Below are 23,465 nucleotides of genomic sequence, written 5' to 3'. Positions count from 1 at the left end.
AAAATTTGCTGTAATGCTTCAGTTTGCGGTCATCATTTAATAGTAAGCACTGGGAACTGTAAAAAGTAAAATATATGCCAAAAATGTCTGTGCTGAATGTGATACTGGAGTTCAGGGAAAAAAAATATTGCTTCTACAAGCTGTAGTTTAGGTTAACAAAGTTTTTATTTATTTAAAGACTTTAAATATTACATTCATTTAAATAGTCAGAGGGTTACAAAGTTGGGCAAAATGCCCCAAATTACTACAAGCTGTATTTTAAATGGTTATATTCACATGTGCAATTAAAAAAAAAACACAGACAAACAGAGTGAAAAAAAATCACAGCATACCCTATTTTGTAGAAAAGTTGCGAAGAAAAATTGCCCATTCAAGTCTATGGGTGCGGTTAAAAAATGAATTGCACTTGTTTGATGCAATTGGGATCTGTTTTTCTTGCATGTAGCTATGGTAACCTTAAAAAACAATGTACAGAACTAGAAAGTGAGCAGAACCCATGTGAAAATCAGATGCAAAACAGATGGAAATTGTGCAGAAAAATGGCTTGAAAATCACAAAAAAATTGGTTATGTTTTTCAGGACTGAAAAAAACACTCGTGAAATATACACTGACACTCAATGCATTGGATATACAATTGCAGTAAGGTTTAACTCTTTAACTTCCCTCTTTCAATGCCTTTTGCCAAATCAAGTGATAATTTAATGTATCCCGCAACTGTGAAATCAATGCATGAAGTTTCAAGTTAATGCTTGCTACATCTGTGTATATATACATATTGTCTGTGCATATATATATATATATACACACACACATATATATATACATATACATATATATATACAAATACATATATATATATGTATGCACAGACATAGATGTAGCAAACATTAACTTGAAACTTCTTGCATGTATCTCTAGATAGATAGATATGAAGGAACGTATATATATTTATACACATGTATTAAATGCATATATATATATATACACACACATTTCTTCTTTTTGTTTCTCATTTTTAGGGATACTTTTCTCCTTTTTGTAAATTATAGGTTAACATTTAACAACACAATAGCACTTGTTCAATTAACAAAAAAACAGTAAATCTTCTTTCAGGCTGTGGCAGAATTTCGTTTTATTTATGACAGGTTGCAGGGTGTTCTTATTGTTGGCGTTATATTGAATAGAATCAAACTGGCCCATTTTCTTCCTTCTCCCTTTGTGATTGCAGGGGTCAAGTCCAAACGTTATGCTAAACGTTACTTTTTTTAGCCTCTGTAAAACAATAAAACGGTGGTACATAAACACTCTAATTAAATCAGCCTACCCCAATAATCACATAAAAAAATCTATAAACTGTTACATACACACCGAAACCACTGTGTCAATACATGAGATTTCTGCCAGACATAATTTATTGCACTATCTACTTTCACTTTACATTGACCCACTTTTATAAAAAGCTAAAAACTAATTTTGATATATTCAATTTGAAGAAAAGGTAGAATACTTCCACTTATAAATGTTCTATCAAATACATTTACATTGTCAGCACATTTATAAACTTTTATTACAATATTGCAAATAATCATAACAATTCTAAGGCAACTTAAGGTTTATATTAGTAAATATTATACATTTTATATGGTACTTTTTGTAGACATAATGACATTAAACTCTGAAATATTATTTAGGAGAGGAAAACACCATATTAGCCTCATTTTATGCTCAAGACAAAATGCTAGTATAGATTACAAATCTCTTAATTTAATTACAAAGATTTACATTTGACTTTAATGACTTTATTATTCATTTGGTTTTAAATAATTTTCTCCAAACTCCTCCAAATATATTTTGTATAAAGGATAAATGTTTTCATATGTCTTATATATGTATATTCCTTTATGTGTATTCTATATGTATATTTGTGTATGTACATAAGTGTATTTATATATTCCTGTATGCGTAGTGATGTGCATGTCTTATATAGGTATGTATATATGTGTGGCTATTTGTCTATACATGTGAGATATGTATTTTACATTTATCTGTGTATGTACATATCTATATGTATATCTTGTTTATGTGTGAATTTATATTTATGCATATGTATTCTTATTTTATAAAATGCTACACCTATTTAGGAGAAACTAGCAGCATTCTGTTGTATTATACCTGCTTAGTAAGATAGTCCACACTGAATGCAAGTTGTAAAAAATAAAGGAAAAGAAATTATGTAGAGACAAGAATTTGTGTACATTTTCAATACATTTGTAGATATAAATTGCTCTTTAATTTATTAAGTACAAGAATAATCTCAGAGTATCCAAAGAGCAAATTCTTAAGAAAATTTATGTTAAAATAATGTGACTTGTGATATTAACTCTTATGTAAAGTTTAAAAATGAGGGTGAGATGTGAGCCTTTTCCCTGACCTTTCCAAGTTATCATAGAGGCTGATATATTACATATAAGGTTACGTTCATATACGTGGTTTTTTTTAATTGCTTCTTAAAGATCCTTTGAGTCATCTTAAATTTATAAGGGATGGAAAGTGGCGAAAAATCAGTTTGAATTAGTTCACTCAGAATCTGTTTTTAATGAATGCTACATCCAAAATATATATTCAATGTACTGGACAAAAATGTAATACAAGGACTCTATTCACATTATTCACATCACACTTGGACATGTAGTTGGCAGTACCCTGACGTACAGTACAGAACAAACAGACTGCTCTGAAGCAAAGCTATTCGTGTTTAGTACTGGAAATTGTAGCTATGTGTCCTTTAAAAAGAATGCATATTATATATATATATATATATATATATATATATATATATATATATATATATATATAATATATGTGTGTGTATGTATATATATATATATATATATATATATATATATTTATATATATATATATATCTACTGCCCTGTGACCTAGCAACAAGTGATGTGCCAAAGGTTCAGTTCCTGATCGTGCAGCTGCTGTGTAGTAACTACTCAAAAAATAATTTTAGCACTCTGAAATGCAGTTCAAAAAGTTGAGTTTGTGGGTACTAAAATATGTTTTTTTAGTTAATGAAATTCAGTGATGTATGGATTGAGACATTTGGGTATATGTTAACATGTTTACACAATGTTTGGTTCTGTCTAGCAAAAAGGAAAATGAATCCATCAGATGGACACCAACTCTATATTCACTTTATAGCTTGTTTGACGGATCAGTTTACAGTTGGTATACAGTTACATCCCATGTTTGTAGTATATGTTTTAAATTCTACATCTGACATAGGGCACAGATATGGTGCGAACTAACTTGACAGACACATTTATAGATCAGCTGTCAGTTTCAATTTGCAAAAAGATGTAGACTGAAAAACCTACATTAAAGTGTGGCCATGCCCCAACCCAGGCCTGTATTCTTTCTAGTGAAGATCAACAAAAAATATACTGCATCAACGCAAGGAAGAAAGTTTAGAAAGGTGAACCTCCAGCCAGCAATGTGAGTCATGCCCTCATTTGAATACACTGCTTGTTCTATACCACAACATAAATCCTGCTTTACTGTGTAGCAATGTAGCACCTTTGACCTCACTCACTTTTACAGTTCTATTACACTGTTGCACTTCTACTTGCAAGTTGAAGAACACAATAAATGTTCCCACTGCTAGCAAAACAGCAGAGTCATATAGACTCCAGTATTTGACCCCAGGAAGGGGTTATGAATCCTTAATAATGGATGGTTGCAGCATTGCCTACAAGAAATGCACGATTTGTACATTTCTTGCAAGATTTGGGTCAATTCAGAGTCTTCTGCCCTTAACAATAAGGTTTACTGTATGAACTGCTCCCTCTAGCGGTCAGAAGCCAGGTGACGTCTTTTGGTAGGGTCAAATGAAACATGATTTTTTTTAGTGTTATTTTATGGTTTTAACAGAAGTGAATTGTGTGTTCCTTTCTTGTAGGCGCCATAAATATAATGATATAAGTCTGAACTTGATGTCTACTGTCTGTTCTAAGTTAATTGTAGTGCTCCTAATACATCATAAATACTGACACCTATACATATATCCTAGAGATAGCAGCTAAGAAGTGCCTGTTATATGCACATAAATACTAGAGCTACTTACATTGGTGGAAGACATTGGATAGGTTGTGTATTCAGGCACATCTGCACAATTATCTTGTTATAATTTCACTATTTTCATTGCTGACACTCATTTCCCAACATCATTCCTTTCACATAAATTAATAATGTGCAATGAAGCTAACACCATGACTTGTCATCACACACTCTTCTAAAATATTATTTCACCCTTTGAAGGAACTTATTGAATTTCCTGTGGAAAATATTGGTTATAAAACAAGATCAGACTAGAAAAATATATGTATAATAATCATCTGCATGGCTCTTAAGAGCAATATTTCATTTTAAGGGCTGTGTTTATAAAGGTTTTCCGTATTATTCCGGTGTACTGATATAGAGTCAGAGATGAATAATGCTAATTCAGACCAAAACTTTTACTTCCCTAAACCAGAAACTCAACTTAAGGCTAGGTGCACACTTGAAAAAAATCATTGGAGTTACATCTGCAAAAAACTAACTTTTTTCATACATGTGCAGTTCCATGTGGTCTCTATATTTTGGCAGGTCTGTTTTCTCTGTATTCCATGTGTTTTTCACGTCCCCAAAAAAAACCCAGAAGCGAGCCCAGTTCATCTTTTGTGCATCTTTTAAAAATTGATTGCACACAAACTGCACACAGATGGCATCCGTGTGCTGTCCGTTTTTTTTCTCTCCCCTTTGATTTGAATGGAAAAGTCCCATCCGGAAAACAAATAGAATAGTGCATGGCATGGTTTTTTTGACATAGTCCGTGTCAGCGTGAAAAACATTAGTTGTGCGTGCTGCGCCATGGAATAATATGGGTCTGTATACGCTCCATTTGTAGTTCGGTTTTTTTTAACAGACTACTCACATAAAAAAACGCTAGTGGGCCAGAGGCCTAACTTGGAAAATGTAGAATTTACTACAAGTAAGGCCTCTGACACAATGGCGTATTCTTTCCAACTGTGTGTCATCCGTTAAAAAATGGGCCATATTATTCTATGTTACAACATACACTACCAAGTTTTTTCACGCAGACATGGACTGTGTGAACAAAATCATCACATGCACTATGCTGATCTGTTTTACAGGCGAGACTTGCCTATTCAAGTCAATAAGGAGAGAAAAAAATGGACAGCACACGAGCGGAATACAGAGCTACACGTATGAAAAAAAGTCTGTTTTTGTGGGTGTAACATGGACTTTTTTTTACGCGAAGTGTACACATAGCCTACACAAAATATAGAAAATTGGATGGATGGATGGATAAATAATATTAAGGGTAGAATGCTTGTCCCCCTGCATAATATATCAGGTATAGAGACATGACTATTGGTGTAAAGTGTTGTGCAGAGTACCTAGGTTAAAATGTTCCTTGGCATATAGCACCCAGCTGTAAATGAATGTGGTTTCCTTTCAGAGGCCTTGTACAGTATATGGTGTTTAGAGGAACCGAGCTGCAGCACAATGTTCCGTGGGGGAAATTGGTGAATAGGGTGTAAATAGCAGGAGCTCTGGCTAGGCATTGTAAATAAAAGCTACTTGTAGTTCACCTCCTACTTCCTTCACACTTGGGTCACAAAGTCTTAACAAAAGATTCCTTGCAGTGGGAAGAGGATGGTGTAGGCGAGTTCAGGACAGGCTGCTAGCAGCTGATTAAAGGGCTGGACAGTCAGTGGCTTAAGACATTTTAATGCAATTTTTATGAACAGAACTGCACAGATCTGCTCTGGGTTGTCAGCTGCTGGTGGTAAGCGAGAACGCTCATTAAAAGATCATATTTTACTATGGATTTTCCAAGGAAATCGATGCATTTGAAGAAAAAAAGGTTAGATGTGATTTAAAGACAGATCAGAGAAATCAATGCAGAGGTTTGGAAAGTTTTTGACTGTTTGCTGTTGCTAACAGCCGAATAGTCTTTAGTAATGTACATGACCACTTTGTAGAAGTTATTCAATTGTCTCCATTCGAGAAGTTATTAAAGTGTTGGTGAATTCATTACTTGTGTACAGTAAGAACACTTGTACTACTAATGAACTTTCAGTCATATACGTAGTATATAACAGTAGTAGTAGCAGTAGTTTTACTGTGAGCTTCTTCCACAATATTGCCCCCGCTTCTGGGATGCAAATTTAATAAAAGTCTTACTTAATCTTGTGTTGGATTCTTTGTCTACACTTGCTGCAAACACAAATGCAGCCCTTTATTAGATTCCGCCTATTACATGACTACGAAAATGAATGGAGCAGACATTATAAGTAATTATTGTCTGTACTATATACTGATATAGAAAACTCTATCATCTTCCTGCATTTCTTTACTCATAAAAGTTATTAATAGAGCCGATTCTACAACTTGGAAATCTCCTTGTACAACTTGAAACTAGAGGAAATCGAACTCTAATAGGAAGGCACATTCCAGTTTAATAAGCCAATTATTGTGTGGGGAGAATCAATGTATATTATCATATAATCACAGTGTTTCCTGCCTCCCTCATATCTACCCCAGGCTTTCTTACAATAAATGGATTCTTTATTGGATTATTATAGCAATGATCAAAAAGAGGGAAAAGCAAAAGCCCGGTGTGTGTATGAGCCCTCTACAGCAGGCACAGGGAACACTGTTAAAGTTGTAAAGTCGTTCATTATCAATTAATATGGTGTGTTTCATTATATATATATATATATATATATATATGTATATTCAAGTCTATATATTGTATGAGCTTGCGCGCGTATGTTGCATAGATGGGTATGCGGATATTATTTTATTTGTTATATGTATTTATATATATATGTGTTTTGTCCAAGATTAATTCAAATATGTGTTTTTTATTTAGTTTTACCAGAGTGTTTACTAATATTTTATATGAAAGTGATGTTATCATGTAATAACAGAGAAAAATAGGAGATTATTAACTACCTGTTACCTATTATACTGATTGTCATATGTGGGCACAGAAGCACATCTAAGGTGTGACCAACGAAATTTAAACTAATTTTAGGTGGGATATTTAACCTAAAGAACTGACGACAACTGTATGAGCACATGCAGTTAAAATGTTATATATATATGTGTGTGTGTGTCTTTATATATATATATATATATAGTTTTACTATCTTTATGTAGTAAAATACCTCTCTCTTTCGTCAACATCATACAGTTGCATTGAAGAAACGTTAAAGAGACACATTTAATCCATTTCATAGATAGCAAAGTACTATTGCTAGATGTGTTGTTATTATTATATATATTATAATGACCTATTGCAGAGCAAAGGTGTAGCTTTATTTTTACAATTGTGACAGTTTGTTAGTTTAAAAAATTGATAAAGAAAGGCAAATGTGGAATTCTAGAAACTAGATATAGAAAGAAAAAGACACAGATGGTATGAGATAGGCAGATAGATAGATAGAAGAAAATAAAGACAAATATGGAATGATACATAGACAGATAAATAACTAGACAGATAAACGTGACATCATAATATAGGCAGACATATGTCATACTGTAAGAATCATATAACAAGACAGGTTGAAGCTGTTGAGCCGTATATCGGTATTAATTCACCTGTATAATTCAGCACGGTTTTCATTATCAGGCTCTGATGGATATTTGGATTAATATAAACAGTTCATATTTTACTGTAGTATAATACAGTGGTATTCTGAGGTCATATGTTTTGCAAGGGGAGGTAGGAAAGGGTGGGGAGAAACTATGAATATTAAGGACTTGGGTATATTCATGATGCACTATTGTAGGTTGGTTGGTGTATATTCTGTATGGTTAAGGATTTGAGCTGTTTCATACATTTCATGCATTTACGAGGCTGTAAAACGTGATTGTTCTCAGTAAGAGAAACAAAATTATCTTGCAGATATGAAACCTTTTAATGGCTAACAAAAAGAGATGTTACAGCAAGCTTCTAAATCTACTTAGCATTCTTCATCGGGTTTGTTCATCAGGCTATAAATAAACAGGTTTCCTTCTATCATTTCTCGTTTTGCTTAGGCACTGACCATAATAAAACTGATAATAAATAGGGGTCCTTTCTACATGCGATTAATCCTTCCTAGTTCTGTACATGTCTTAGGGTGTTTTGTAGTTAAGGCTGCAGCTTTTAGTGTATGCGGTGTACATAGTACAGTAGCTGCAGCCTTTAGTGTATATGGTATACAGTATGTACAGTACACTAGCTGCAGCCTTTAGTGTATACGATATACAGCATGTACGGTACTGTACAGTAGCTGCACGTTAGAGTGCAACCAGTGTGTGGGATAAGGTGCAGCCTGAGTCCCTGGTGCACTAGAAGGTATCACGACCTGCAGGGTGGAGAATGTGTTGCTTGCTCGGGTCTCAGGCGTGCAGCAGCCTCATCCACATAAAACAATGGCTCCTTGATATGAATGCTGACAGCTCCGTGCGGCCCCTCCGATTGATTGATGTCTCTGTGACGCTTTATCAGGCACACGGATAAAGTTTGACCAATCATTTGCCAGGAGCTCAGGAGGCAGCAGCCCAAGTGCACTTTGTTGGCTGGGAAGTTGGGAAGGGAAAAAGCTCTGCATCTGTCCTATATCTTCTTCCCTTCAATGAACCTGCTTTGTATGATGTCCAAGAATGTCCATTTCTGGAGCCCTCAGTAACTATTTTGTGGAGTCCATAATAAGCCCTGAGACTGAGGACCCTCCAGCACCCAAGTTCTCTGGACAGTACCCCAGTCCCCGGGCTGCAGGACACTCAGACACCCTGGACTTCCCCTCGTGTAGCTTCCAGCCCAAACCTCCTGTGTTCAGTGCTTCCTGGACTCCCCTGAACCCACACAGCGCTGCTGCCACCCCCCTGCCTCCTGTCTACCATCCTTACCTACAGCAGGGTGCCCCCACTTCAGAGACTAGATACTTACGGGGCTGGCTGGAACCGCTGCCCAGGGCAGAGTCTGGACCGGGACAAGGAGCCGTGAAGGCTGAGCCGCTGCTGGGGCACCCTGGGGAGCTGCAGAAATTGGGAGCCCAAGAGTACAATCTAGAGTCGCCTGCTGGAAGAGAGGAGGCTAATGAGAGGCCCACTTACCAGGACAATAAACTGTGCGAAGGAAGCGAGGACAAAGACAGGCCACATCAAAGTAAGTTACACAACTGAGGAAGTCAGCACACTATAATAATAACACTGCCATAAAAGTGCAGGGAAATATCTAATCCTGCCACACATCGTAGGGCCCCTCCACATTCTGTGCCAGGAAAAAAAACATCTACACCACAGAGGGAAACAGAAAATTGTTGAATAGATAGATAGTTAAATAGATATGGTACACAAATAAATATGAAAGTCATAGATAGACAGTTATGTAGGTTATAGATACATAGTTATATAGACAGAATAATTCAAAATTCGGTTTTGCACAGCTTCACAATCGCCCTTATATATATATTTCTGGCTCTCCACTTTATCCAGATTTTGATTGTCTCTTCTTGTGCTGCTGTCACTTTAAGGCTAATACAGTATCATTTATCTAGTGTATACTGTATAGGTAACTAATAATACATTTTGACGCTACAACACGTGTAATTACTGTTTGTGATAATACTAGTCAATAGGTGATTGTGGGAGCATTATGTGCAGTTATGGAAGAATGGTGATGAAAGAGTCAAAATTGCATTTACCGAGTCCTATATTTACCTATAGTTCTCATTTATAATATTCTGAACTGTATGTAAAACTCTACGGCATATATAAGATATACATATAGACACATAATTGTTATTAATCTACTTGGATAATAATGACAATTGCTGCCTATGATCAATGAATGCGTGTATAACACATGCATATAGAAACGCAATTGTTGTTAATGTACTAGGATACTAATGACAATTGCTGCCTATGATCCAGTACACAATTAATATAATGTATTAGCACAACGAAGAAACAAAATAAAATCTCCCCATATAAATAATTGACCATGTAAATATTGAAGATGTCGTATAAAGACCAAGTAGCTGCAGATCCAGAAATGCACAGTACTGCTCAGGATCCTCTCCAGCAGGAGCTGCTGCCGGATTAACACCTATTAATTATTCACTCATTTAAATCTCGTGAATATTTCATTTTCCTGCACATTATTATCTGGAGGAATACAAGGAAGGAGGAAGCGGCCGCCAGTACTGCCAACAGCCAGAGCCGGGGACTGCTGCTTGTCATGTATATTTCATCACTGCAAACCGAGTTTATTATGTGAAAGAAGAGAAAATACATCTCATAGTCACCGATAAAACACAGGAGATATCACACCTGCTTGACACAACAGGACACAAATACTCAACGGGATCTCATAGAGAAATAGAGGGATTCATACAAGATTAGCGATTGTAACCATTTATGTAATATCATTGAGTAATATATATGATAATACAATATATAATATATGTAGTTATTGTATAAGGGAACACATGTATGATAGATAAAACCACTTTTGTGTGACTATCTCTGATCTGTTTATTAGATAAATAGAACTATAATCTGTTGATCAATTGACTTATCATGTATTTAGCTACCTAATAGCTATCTATCGTCATATTTATCTGTGCATCAATTTATCTATTTAATATCTATGCACCTATCTATCTACATAATATCCTTCTTTCTTTCTGCCTATGTATCTATTTATCTAATATCTATGCGTCTATTTATATACCTAATATATATCTATCATCATATTTATCTGTGCATCTATTTATCTATCTAATATCTATGTATCTATCTATACAATATATTTCTGTCTATGTATCTATTCATTTATCTAACTAATAGCTATATATGCATCTATTTATCTATCTAATATATATGTACCTATTTTTTCCTGATATCTATGCATCTATTTTTTTCCACCTAATATCTATCTATCTATGGCTCTCATATCTATTTGTGTACACCATATCTATCTATCTATCTATCTATCTATCTATCTATCTATCCATCCAATATCTATGCACCTATTTATCTACTAGCTTTCTTTCTATCTATCTATCTGTTATCTATTTATCTAGTTATTTATTTAATATTCATTTATCTAATATCTATCATGTATTTATATATGTATGTATTTTATGTATTTATTTATCGAACAGCTATAAATATGTACCTGTCTGTTTATGGATAAACCTAGTTGTATTTATCAGTATGTATAGCTATCACTAGAACTTTATACATATATATTTACATGACTTTGTATCTGCTTCTTCTGCAGCTAACCCTTCCGCTAACTGGTTGCACGCCAGATCATCGAGGAAAAAGAGATGTCCCTACACCAAATACCAGACCCTGGAGCTGGAGAAAGAATTTCTGTTTAACATGTACCTGACCAGGGACAGGAGACATGAAGTGGCCAGACTGCTCAACCTGAGCGAGAGACAGGTCAAAATCTGGTTTCAGAACCGGAGGATGAAAATGAAGAAGTTGAACAAGGAACAGGGAAAGGATTAAACCATTATCTTCTCCTCCAGAATGCACCTGCTCCCTATTTATGATAACACTTGCATAGGACTTGTCCATCTTTATTTGCATGACATATGGAGGCTGTTGTAGACTGGCCAGTTAGTAGCAAGCACACAGCATTAATGTTATTTTCTGTACAGTACTGTACTACAGGTCCACATGTTGTCCTTTTATAGACAGAGGATGTGATACCTGCAGGTAGGTAGCTCTACATGGGTGCTTATCTGCACATTGTGGTAACCTCCCCTGGTGAAGATACATAGTGAAACCTCTCACCATCCATCAGCATTATCATAAAGAGCTATAACTTATAGATATATTTAATATTTACTCCCTCTATTGTAAGAAGTTCAGCCAGCACACTCCCTTTTTATACTGAGCCACAAGATTATGACTGAAAGCACACTGGAAAAAGCCTCGATTTGCTAAAAATAGTTTTGTAGAAAAAAAGCAAAAGCAATTTACAAAAAACAAACTATGAAAAAATAAAAAAAAGTTTCTTTGTTTTTAGTACAACTAGATCAACAGAAGACGGTGAATGTTCCCTAGAAGTAGAGATTTCTAATTTATTGTGAAATGACGTTTATATACGAAATGTAGATTTTGTTCTTCTTGTGTCAAGTCAAAGTATTTGTATATTTTTTATGTTGTTGAAATCTGCTATACTTGAAAGTTTTGTGTTTGTGTTGTAAATATCTATTAATTGTAGTGTTTTTCTGGGTTTAACCCGGCTGTTTACAACGGACCAGTTCATGATGTGCTATTTGCAAACAATTATTAAACTAGTGATATAAGCTACCGCCCATTCTCTTAATTTATTATCGTTCACAAATATATACATTATCATTAAAATGTTGTTTTTATGACATGTATAGACTACATGCACAAGTGGCATAAAAATTTATAACTTATTATACGTTATCTATTTCATGTGCATCTATTTGTGAATCACGTCTATCTAATATAATCTAAATCTCATGTGTGTCTATCTGTGAATCGTATATATCTGTCTATCTATTTATAGACATATACACATACTCTACATCTATCCACATCTATATAAAACATGTGCGTTATAAATGTAGAGCACATACATTAAATGGAAGGTTGAATGATGCGTGTCCACGCGCATGTATTATATATAAAAGCATATATATATATATATATATATATATATATATATATATATGCATTGCTACATATTTAGTAATGCTACAATTATGCACATAGAAATGTGTAATTTTTGCATGCAAGATACATTATAGATTGATTTTTTTTTGCTTTTCATTTGCTATTGGTGGATTACAGGACTACATGAAGATTACTATCATTTGAATGTATAGAGAGGGTGTGTGGAAGAGATTGCATTGTGTACACACACATAGTAGTGACCTGATTTATAGAAAACCTCTCCTGTGTTCCTATATCTCCCCTGTCAGGTCTAGCAACCAGTCACCAATGTCCTCTCAATATTTTATTTTCCACCGACATCAATTGAAAAATAATAGGACTTTTATCACTCAGAAAAACAGAGATAGATAGAGAGGGGAACTGGGAAGAGTATTGATGGTATTCTGGAAGAGCTGCAGCTTCTGCTGGTCTCTCTCTCGCTCGCTCTCTCTCTCTTTTAGGGGCCTATTTGCATAATTCTTTGGGAAAACAAAAAAGGGATGAAGGGCTTAAAAAGCAAGTGCTGGTGATAAAAAGGAAAATTCCGTTTAGTGCTGTGTCATAAAAGTATATAAGGGCTGTAAAAGTTTATAGGCAGAGAAGTGAGGAGACTGTGAGGAAGTTTCCTGGCTAGAGAGGGCTGGGACTGTGAGGAGGAACACGTAAATACCTTTCAACAGCTCAGATAAAATATATGATGAGGCAGAGGGAAGCTGGGAATTTCTGGAGCTTTTCAGAAGCCTTGGAAACTCCTCTCTGGGGTTTAATGTCTTTTGTTCTTTCTTACTCTGAGCAATTCCTGGCTTCAAGAATCCAAGCCATAAACTTTCAAACAAGAGAACTGTGGCCAGACGTCTGAAATTGTGTTTTATCAGTATCAAGCCAAAAGCTGTCCAGACTCTCCCCCAGCCAGCCTAGCTCCACTGCTGCACCCTAACATTTAACCATTTACCGCCACCTTAAAGAGTACATATCTCAGGCAGAAATACTTAAAAGAGCACCATAAGATAAATCAAATGTTATCTTCCTTTAGAGCTATATATATATATATGTTTTTAAAAGGAGAAAAATCAGAACTCAGTTTCCAATTAAGTTATTCATAGAAGTGCTCACTAGGTGGCGCTGTTGATCTAAGAATTTTAGATTTTTCCTTCCAGCCCTTTTACACTACACAGGGAAAAGCTTTAAAAATTGCACTAAACATACCCTTTTTTACATAACAAAAAATAGCTGTTCTTTTCCTTCCCAGAAATTGTTATGTCTGTTCGTCATAAGAAATAAAACACGAAAACAAAATATCTCCTAAATGTAACTTGAGCGAATAATTCAGCTTTATGACACTGTAAAACGTTTTAACAATCAGTAAATTAGTGAACAATAGCACAGGGGGAAGATTAGTATACTTAGGATTGCTAGGATGCCGTTTTGGAGCTATTCCTCCCTGCAGATTGCACAGTGATATCCAAATACACTTTAATTATATTGAGTGTTAGGAGATAATAGGACCTTGTGATGACAGAGCTTTATACTGGTCATTTCTATATACCTCCTGTCAGGGAAAGTGGGTGCTGGATCACCAAAGTATTCCATCAAGTTCTAATCACATAAGATAAATATGACATTCAGAAGCATCATCTGTAGCAGAGTATAATTAGCATGATTATGTGCAAGAATGCTGAACATTAACGAAAGAGCATGGCTTCTGTGAGCCCTAATTTCCCATTGCAAAGCAATGATACCATAACCTCCAAATCTATGGGGACATATCCTGCTATATTCCTTAATTTAATGGAAGGATCCATTTCATTTACACTACAAAGTACTCCAGAGAAGAGAATCTCTGCACCGTTACCCCTGGGCAAAAGTTACAGTGTGTTGTGTACGTGTTTGTGTATTTTTGTATGTGATGTCTGTGTGTTGTGCACTTATATGTGTGTGTAAATATCAGTACATCCATATGTGTGTATGTAGGTGCATGTTGTTAATATGTATATATGTGATGTTTGTAGGTTGTGTACTTATATATGTATATGTTTGTAGATGTATGTTGTTTACATATGTGTGTGGTCTATATGTTGTGTACCTATATGTGTGTATGTAGGTGCATGTTGTTTATATGTGTAATGTCTGTTGTGTATTTATGCATGTGATGTCTGTGTTGTGTACTTATGTGTATATGTATGTCTGTAAATATGTGTATATGCATATGTATGCTGATTATATATGTGTGATGTCTCTGTGTTGTGTACTTCTATGTGTATATGTTGATGTGTGTATGTGGCTGCATGATATATATATACATATGTGTGTGATGTGTGTGTTGTGTATCTATTTGTGTATTTATGTATGTTGTGGTTGTGTGTTGTGTACTTATATGTGTATACTATATGTATGTCTGTGTTGTGTATGTGTTTTGCGAGTCTGTATTTTATATACTTGTGAGTGTAAATATGTGCACATATGTATGTCTATGTATCTGTGGTATCTGTGTGTTTTATATCGCCTGCGTTTGCTTTCCATTCTATAATGCATTAATATTAATACATGAAATATATCTTCCTTGTGTACAAACTGTAAAGCCAAGCATGAAATTATATAAAAACTGATCAATCGATTGTCTAGCGTTAATGAATATATCCTGTAAAGGGACCAGAAGTCATGTATATTACTCCTTGTACACTTCTGCGCAAATTTCCGAGATCTGACACCAGTAAATACTTATAAAAATGTAAGTACATTTGTCAGCTGATCAACAGCATTCTATAAATATTATTTAAATGGGACATTTGCTTATTGGTATCAAAATCACATCACTGTCTAAAGCGCTCACAGAAAGAGATATATTTCTATTGCCTGTTAATGTGTCCCAATATAGTCATTTATATTTAACAGGTATATACACTTTAGGCCTCCGAGGGAAGGTAGATCCCAGGTTCATGAAGTATTTTATCACGAATTACAGCTAAAGACAGAAAATAATGTCTAATTTTGCAAAACTGAAAGTATTAATAGTATTTATCTGGATATGGTAGTTATATGGATAGCTATAAATACGATAGATAGATAGATAATGGAAATAGTGATCTATCTAACTATAAACTCCATCCAAAAATTGACTTATTTATGAGAATATATAATATACAGGCTCCTATGTAATAGTTGTATTCAATAAAGTACACAAAGAACTTTAGAGATCTCCTAGCATCTGATGGGAAAGCACAAGGCGCCTACAACTGCAGCAGCGCAGTACACTGTAATAATAAAAACCAGCATAAACCAGAGTTTCTTTTGAAGGTATTATGAGAGGTGAATGGACCTGCGTGTTTTATCAGAACATGAGATAGAGGATTATTGCTATGTGCAGGGAGGATGAAGGATGGGGGACGCCTTGAGACACCAGCAGTGACAGAGGCCAATGTTTGGAGGCCATCCCTGCCCTGTTCTCCTGCCTGGTCTGGGTAATAAGTAGTTGCCTGGAGGGGAAAAGAAAAAAAGAAGAAAAACAGTCACAAAAAAAAGAGAAAGTGTTATTGTGAAGACAATGATGATTTTAATTCAGTATTGACACTCGCAGCATCTTGCTATAATAATGTGTAGGGTTCCAATCGAATCTGCTATTTTATCGCTGTAATGGAGAAGCCTCGTAAACTGCTAACGCTTTTTATATTCTGCGGCATAAACAACATCCCCATCTCGGCTTTACAGCCTTTTATAGTTTACTAAACACTTTACAGGCCCCTTTTTTCTGTGGGGTGGGGGAGGGGTGTTCCTGCACCTTTATCAATAAAAGGGGGGAATTGATCATGAAAATGTTAAATATGACTGGCTCGTTTGTTTTAAAATATGTTTAGCCTAAGAAACTGTATGATTTGATAACTTGTATTAAAATACCAATTACATTTATTGGACCCAGTAAAAACTCGTAGCAATTAAATCGTGTACTTTTACAGTTTTCTAAAGCGACCCTGACATTTAAAAAGGCTAAAACTGCCTCGTTAAAATTTCCAAATTAACGACTAAATGTCCCTCTCTTTAATTTTCTGCACTCCCCAAAAATCAATCTTTGGGGTGGGCTAGGTAGGTGATGGGCTGAGGGGGGTGCTGGAGATGGATATGTCATTAGTGGAGGTAGTTAAACATATTTAATCGGTATATTCTTGTGTCTCTCCACCTCTCCCCCTCCACTGGCTTTCTGCGCCTCTCCCAGTCCTGGTGGAGCGCTAGAAGCCAATAGGAGGAGGCGCTCCTAATAGATGCAAATGTTCGTGAAAAGACGCTGCAAAATATGAAACAAGTCATTTGCTGCGAAGTAAATCACAGAAACTGTTTATGAACTGGCAATCCCTTCCTGGAAATGTAAAGCGACAAGTCTTAAGTGCTATTTTTTTGATTATGATAAAAAACAAGGGATGCAATCTCATCCAGGCATAGACTTTTGATTGTATCTTTCTTTTATATTCCTGGAAATCACAGACACAACCAGCCAGGATCTTTTTTGCTTCTTCTTCTACTACTTCTTCTTCTTCCCTCTTGTCTGTAAAAAAGAACCATTAAAAATGAGCTCCTATTTTGTCAATTCACTCTTCTCCAAATACAAAACAGGGGAATCTTTGCGCCCCAATTACTATGATTGTGGCTTTGCCCAGGATCTAGGTGGCAGACCCACAGTGGTGTATGGACCCAGTGCTGGGGGCACCTTTCAGCACCCAAGCCAAATTCAGGAATTTTACCATGGAACGTCCTCCTTGTCCTCAACCCCTTACCAGCAGAATCCTTGCGCAGTAACCTGTCATGGGGACCCCAGCAGCTTCTATGGATACGACCCTTTGCAAAGGCAAAGCCTGTTCAGCAGCCAGGACTCGGATCTAGTGCAATACACCGACTGCAAGTTGGCTTCAGCCGGCCTGGGGGAAGAAGCAGAGAGCTCTGAACAGAGTCCCTCACCTACACAACTCTTTCCATGGATGAGACCACAAGGTGAGCAACAACCATAAAGTGACCCTGTTTTATGGGGGGTAACTTGTGCACTTGTGAATTGCTTTATAGTTTAATTGCCCGGATGGAGGTTTGTGTTTTACTGCTGGACACTTCCCAGACTATTTACACCCTCCTTCCCCAGCCCTTTGTAGAATGCATTGCTTTTATTTATTTTTTATTTCTACTGTATACTCGTTTTTTTCTGCTTTGTACTTTGTGTGTGTCCCGGTCACGGCCCCTTATTCTTGACCCTTTTGTCATCTCCAGCAGCCGCTGGACGCAGGAGAGGTAGACAGACCTACAGCCGCTACCAGACCTTGGAGCTGGAGAAAGAATTCCTCTTCAATCCGTACCTGACTCGCAAACGGAGGATCGAGGTTTCTCATGCTCTAGGACTTACTGAAAGACAAGTCAAAATCTGGTTCCAGAACAGGAGGATGAAATGGAAAAAGGAGAACAACAAAGATAAGTTTCCCAGCAGCAAATGTGAGCAGGAGGAACTGGAGAAACAGAAAGTGGAGAGGTCACAACAAGACACTGAGGACGCACTGGATGGACAAAAGGGCGAGAAGAGCCTAGACTAGGTTAAACATTTGAGCAGGCGATCTCTAGTTCTCCCCAGCCCTCGTTCTATGTTCCTGGAAAGAAGCAGGCACTCTCCAAATGTCCCCAGTCCTCGTCCTATGTTCCTGGAAAGATGCAGGAGGGGGCACAATGTTGCTGTAGCTGTAATCCCCTCTCATCCGACTTAATACCTAACAGAGCCCCATAAGACAAGGAGAAACTACTACCATCTTCCTACCTTCTTGAGGGGGGAAGCAATCGACTTCGTAGTGTTTGTGTATAACGCAATAGCTTTTGTGGATGATCATTTGAGGTTTGTTTTGTTGGGGAAGGTTTGCTCTAGAAGTTTTGTGTGCACTATTTCTCTATGTGGTTTACTGTATTTTCTTTACATATATATAAAAGAACAGACCAACAACATGAAACTGCCTAATTCTGCTGTAGTCCCCCTCCACACTGCTAGATCCCCCTCTTGTTGTCCCTGGCACCCCGCATTCTCAGTGTGTGCGAGGATGTAGTTAGCATGCGCCCAGTGAAAAGCCACTTGTGATTTTAGGGTTACTGTGAACAGACTGTATACTGTATACGTGAATTCCTTTTATTGGGGGATGGGGATAATTCTCTATTTTATGGTTCTGCACACTTTTGTCCTATTGTCTAAACATGGAAGCGGTGGAAGGAGTTACAATAAAGTTTACAAGAGGGATTGTGACATCAGTGAGTTTTGATGCTTCACTTCCTCCACTTGGGGTGAAAAAGAGAAATAAAAGTTTTCTGTGCTACTTTGAAGAGAATGCAGTCCATAAGGCCACTGAATAGGGCTGTGTACATGGTTAGGGGCTTGGATAAAGATGCTAGCATTGTCGAATCTACTGGATGAGAGAGTTAACCATGGATCCTGGATGAGATGTTCAGGTAACCCCATTTTATCCCTGAGCCTGTGGATCTTTCCAAGGTCATATCTATCTATCTATCTATCTATCTATCTATCTATCTATCTATCTATCTATCTATCTATCTATCTATCTATCTATCTATCTATCTATCTATCTCTGTAATGCATAGGAATTGTACATCATATATAGATATGGTAACTTGTCTCAGTGCATTGGATTGACATTATTTACATAGTATGACGAGTGTTAGGGAATGTACATATGTAAATATTAAAAGGGTAGCACAAGTAACTTTCCCGTTATACTGTATATTGGTGCAGGGATTTTAACCCTTATGGCTGTATTGTGTTAGAAGGGTTCATAAAGTTAAATAATGCAAAGACGTTCTGTTCTATAACACTAAAGTATATTTTAGTATGGAGATGGAGGTGGGGGTAGTGTATGTGCATATTATAAAGACATTAGTACAAGTTACTTTACCATGTGCACCAGTATAGATAGGTATATAGTGGTATGAGGATGGATATTATTTTTTGTTCAGTGTATCTTGCAGGCCATTGTTGTGTAGGAGGGGTTAATGTGTTATAGACCCTTATATTATAAAAAATACAGATCAGCGCGTGTTTCTTATCAAGGATTATCAGTACAAGTTACTTTAACATGTGCAGCAGTATAGATATATAGTGAAATAGGGTTGATTATTCCTTTATGTTCGGTGCATTGTATTACATTGCAGGCCATTGTGGTATAAAAGGGGTAAATGTATGTAAATATTATTAAAAAACGAATCAGTACAAGTTTCTTATTCAGAGTTTTCCTCGGAGATACTCTATAAAGATTGTGCACTGTAAAATACACGCAGGAAGGGTTCACATAAGTATCCTAAAAAGACGCATCAAACTTCCCCAAGAGCTTCTGTAGAAATTTAAGCATAGTAAAGCGAGTGATTGGGTGCATTACAGTATGTAGCACATCATTTTAGTATTAGAACAAGTTCCAAGACAATAAGGATGAATATAAAAAAAAAACTGTAACCCTTTTGGTTCAGTGCATTGCAGTAAGAACATTGCTGGCATTCTGGGATAAGGAGGGTTAATGCATAATTGTCCAAGTGCATCAATATGGATATGGGGATGGTAACTGTTGTGCAATGTATGCCAATAAAGAGTGGGTCAGTATTCTCTGCACCTTGATGATGAGACACGTAAGGGAAACTGGCTGTGGCCCATGACTGTGGAGCAGACACAAGACGCATCTGCTATGATCATCCCGGCAATAAGAAGCAATAACAGCACAATCCTTCCTTGTCTGGATGTTTTGGTCTCTTTGTGGTTTCTCCACCGGTCCAGGGCTGAGCAGCATTACGCAGGATCCATTAATGGCACAGATAGCGAGATCTCACAGAGCGCAGACAGCAGCGTTAGAGCAAAATCAATAGAGAAATAAATAGGTTGGAGTTTTTGTGCCTGAGCAGTGGGTTTTATGTACAATTGCAGCAGATTACCGCTTACTTATCGACTACATCGCTATTGCACTTTATAACATAGATCTTAGAGTGCATCAAATATTTATCATATTTTATAAATCCAGCACTACAACATTTTTTTTCCACATTATAAGAGCTGTGGGATGCATGGCCAGGATTGGACGCTTGGAAATCACGTGTCCTATAGTCACATGGTCAGGGAGGAAAAAGGGGGTCCTTTTTGGTGTAAATCTGGACTCTAATTCTGTAATATATCACGGTACCTCGTAAAACCGACACTAAAACGTCCCGGCCTACAAATCATCCGGCCAAATTATGAGTTCATTGTATTATGCCAATGCTTTATTCTCCAAATATCCAACTGCAACTTCTGTCTTCCCATCCGGAGTCTTCCCGGAGCAAACTTCGTGCGCCTTTGCTTCCAATACGCAGCGCACGGGCTATGGCTCGGGGAGCGGGGCACCCTTCCCGGGATCCATGGCTGCCATATACAGCAATGGGAGCAGCATGCACCCCCAGACCCCGGCTATGTATCCCCCTTCCGGCTACGGGCTGGAGGCAGCGTCCTTTAATATGCACTGTTCTCCGTTTGAGCAGAACCTTTCTCTGATGTGCTCTGGGGACTCCTCCAAGCAGAACTGCACAAAGAGCGAGCAGAGAGACTCTGACCTGCACAATGAGAGCAACTTCCGAATCTACCCCTGGATGAGGAGCACAGGTAAGAAGGAAGGAAGGAAAGGAGGGAGGAAGGGAGGGAAAGAAGAGCACCTTAGGGATGGAGAGATGATTACATGGCGCCTGGGATTAATCCCAGCTCATCAATGGCGTTCATAGTAGAGTGACTTGAAAGACCGGGGCACAGGAGCAGCCCATGCCTGGACTGTAGAGGAGCAGTAGCTATGAGCATATTAATAGTGGACATTGATCCAGGCACCCTGTATAATAACTCTGGCTGGCTGGAGATTTCGTGGCTTCGGGTATTTACTGGAATTGGGGAAGTTTACAAGCTAAACAAGCGTGCACCATAAAATCACTGCTAAGGAGCTATGCAAATACGAACAGGAATGATACACGATGCAGGATGGCCGGTATTTACTGGGGGCTGGCAGCTCCTCAATGTGCAATAAGTGGCTGACAAAAGGGAAATAGATTCCAGCAATTCATGGGATGCATTATACTGAAATAGGGAAAGACAATTTACCCGGGGATATGTCTATTCTAGAAATGTTGTTTACCTGATCGATCGATCTATCTATCTATCTATCTATCTATCTATCTATCTATCTATCTATCTATCTATCTATCTATCTATCTATCTATCTATCTATCTATCTATCTATCTATCTATCTATCTATCTATCTATCTATCTATCTACCAGTAGTATCCTGTCCATCTAGTTATAAAGATCTGTCTGCCTCTAATTTTCAATCTATCTAATTATAAAGATCTGTTTGTCCGTAATGTTCTATCTATCTATCTATCTATCTATCTATCTATCTATCTATCTATCTATCTTATACCTAATATTAATCCATTCATTCATGCATCCACCTATCTTCCAAGGAAAAGCGATATATATACATGTACTTATAATTACACTTAGTAACTTCAGCTCTGGAACTTTTCCCCACAATGTACATTGCAGCTGCTTGTTCTGTGTTCTACCTCTCTTCTCTTTTACATCATATTAGACTATTAAAACTACCTGCTATTTTTATATGCTCAGTTGCAATGGCTAGAAATGAAATGGCTTTGAAATTGCACAAATGTACTTATTGGAAATGTGTATTCAGGACATGTACTTAGTATATGTATACACATATGATCTATATTATTGACAGGCAGCTGACGTGTGAAGAAAATAACCTTGTAGATAGTCCCATAGACTCAGTCTGTATAAATAGTCAACAGAACCTTGATTCAGTTTCTACAGACATGATACAAGATTTCTCCATGTCAGTTTGGTGTAATGATAATCTTAAACAGGGATAATCCCCCCATTGGCCACTCATCTTCCAGAAACGCTGACCAAATATTAATCCAGCAATTAGTCACGGTGGATCTAATCTGACCACAAATGCTTGTGCTTCATATAAACACATATTCTATCGTTGTGCGTTGTGATGTACGCATGTAACTCCTAATGTTATTTTTTAATGGCCTTTTCCTATATCTAAATGCTGATTCTCTACAGAATTAAATATCATCTTCTCATAATGGTCTATAGGCCCCCGCTGGAGAACATATCTGATTACTGTAGCCCCCCATAGACACTAATACAAATATCTATCTATTTATTAATTATCCTCTCAGTCTCCTGCACAGAATAACATATCTGATTACTGCTTCCCCACAGTCTTACCTGTCTGATTATACACAGAACTCTATTTCTGAACCCCATACAATTATCTATTTGACAAATACCTTCCATTCTACCATGTAAAGCAAGAATTTTACTAGAACCTATGGGAAATTGAAAGTTAGGCTATATAGTTCGGATTATTGCTGCGCCTGGAAATGGCGAAGTGGCAAAGAAGCTTATGCAAATTTATAAGAGCGGTAAAAGGACTCCAGATATGGGTATATAATATGATACACCATACATGCTATACCTCCCTTGCTTTATAGTCACACTATCACCCAGATTTATCCATGACCCTTTGTAATGTTGCAGGCACCGACCGAAAGAGAGGCCGCCAGACCTACACCAGGTATCAGACTCTGGAGCTGGAGAAGGAGTTCCATTACAATCGCTATTTGACCCGA

At 36.9% G+C, this 23,465-nt stretch overlaps 3 protein-coding genes across 6 annotated transcripts in view; all 3 read left to right on the top strand.

Moving 5' to 3' along the window:
* The first annotated feature begins 8,254 nt into the window (after positions 1–8,254).
* HOXB9 (homeobox B9) lies at positions 8,255–12,385 on the top strand. Its single transcript, XM_066588090.1, has 2 exons — positions 8,255–9,236; positions 11,358–12,385. The coding sequence occupies exons 1-2, from the start codon at positions 8,732–8,734 to the stop codon at positions 11,591–11,593; spliced, it is 741 nt and encodes a 246-aa protein (XP_066444187.1). The 5' UTR covers positions 8,255–8,731; the 3' UTR covers positions 11,594–12,385.
* A 4,693-nt stretch (positions 12,386–17,078) lies between these two features.
* Positions 17,079–18,340, top strand: HOXB8 (homeobox B8). 2 transcript variants are annotated; one of them, XM_066587209.1, is made up of 2 exons: positions 17,079–17,752; positions 18,023–18,340. In XM_066587209.1, exons 1-2 carry the CDS (start codon positions 17,332–17,334, stop codon positions 18,334–18,336), a joined length of 735 nt encoding a protein of 244 aa, XP_066443306.1. In that variant the 5' UTR covers positions 17,079–17,331; the 3' UTR covers positions 18,337–18,340. The 2 variants fall into 2 exon arrangements, with proteins under 2 accessions (XP_066443306.1, XP_066443305.1); XM_066587208.1 differs by having other exon boundaries at positions 17,082–17,752; positions 18,020–18,340.
* Positions 18,341–18,557: 217 nt separating this feature from the next.
* Positions 18,558–23,465, top strand: part of HOXB7 (homeobox B7) — a 5,612-nt gene continuing 704 nt past the window's right edge. The window contains exons 1-3 of one of the 3 annotated variants that reach the window (XM_066587212.1): positions 18,558–18,629; positions 21,296–21,416; positions 23,374–23,465. The exon at positions 23,374–23,465 is cut by the window's right edge and continues 704 nt beyond it. In XM_066587212.1, coding sequence (XP_066443309.1) covers positions 21,308–21,416; positions 23,374–23,465 — 201 coding nt within the window. In that variant the 5' untranslated portion in view covers positions 18,558–18,629; positions 21,296–21,307. Of the gene's footprint in view, positions 18,630–19,140; positions 19,232–20,759; positions 21,417–23,373 lie in introns of those variants that run through there. The other 2 variants (XM_066587211.1, XM_066587210.1) reach the window with 2 other exon arrangements.

The sequence above is a fragment of the Eleutherodactylus coqui genome, chromosome 13, assembly GCF_035609145.1.
Source record: "Eleutherodactylus coqui strain aEleCoq1 chromosome 13, aEleCoq1.hap1, whole genome shotgun sequence".
NCBI lineage: Eukaryota > Metazoa > Chordata > Amphibia > Anura > Eleutherodactylidae > Eleutherodactylus > Eleutherodactylus coqui.
The sequence above is the reverse complement of the archived record's forward strand: the minus strand, read 5'-3'. Positions and strand labels throughout refer to the sequence as shown.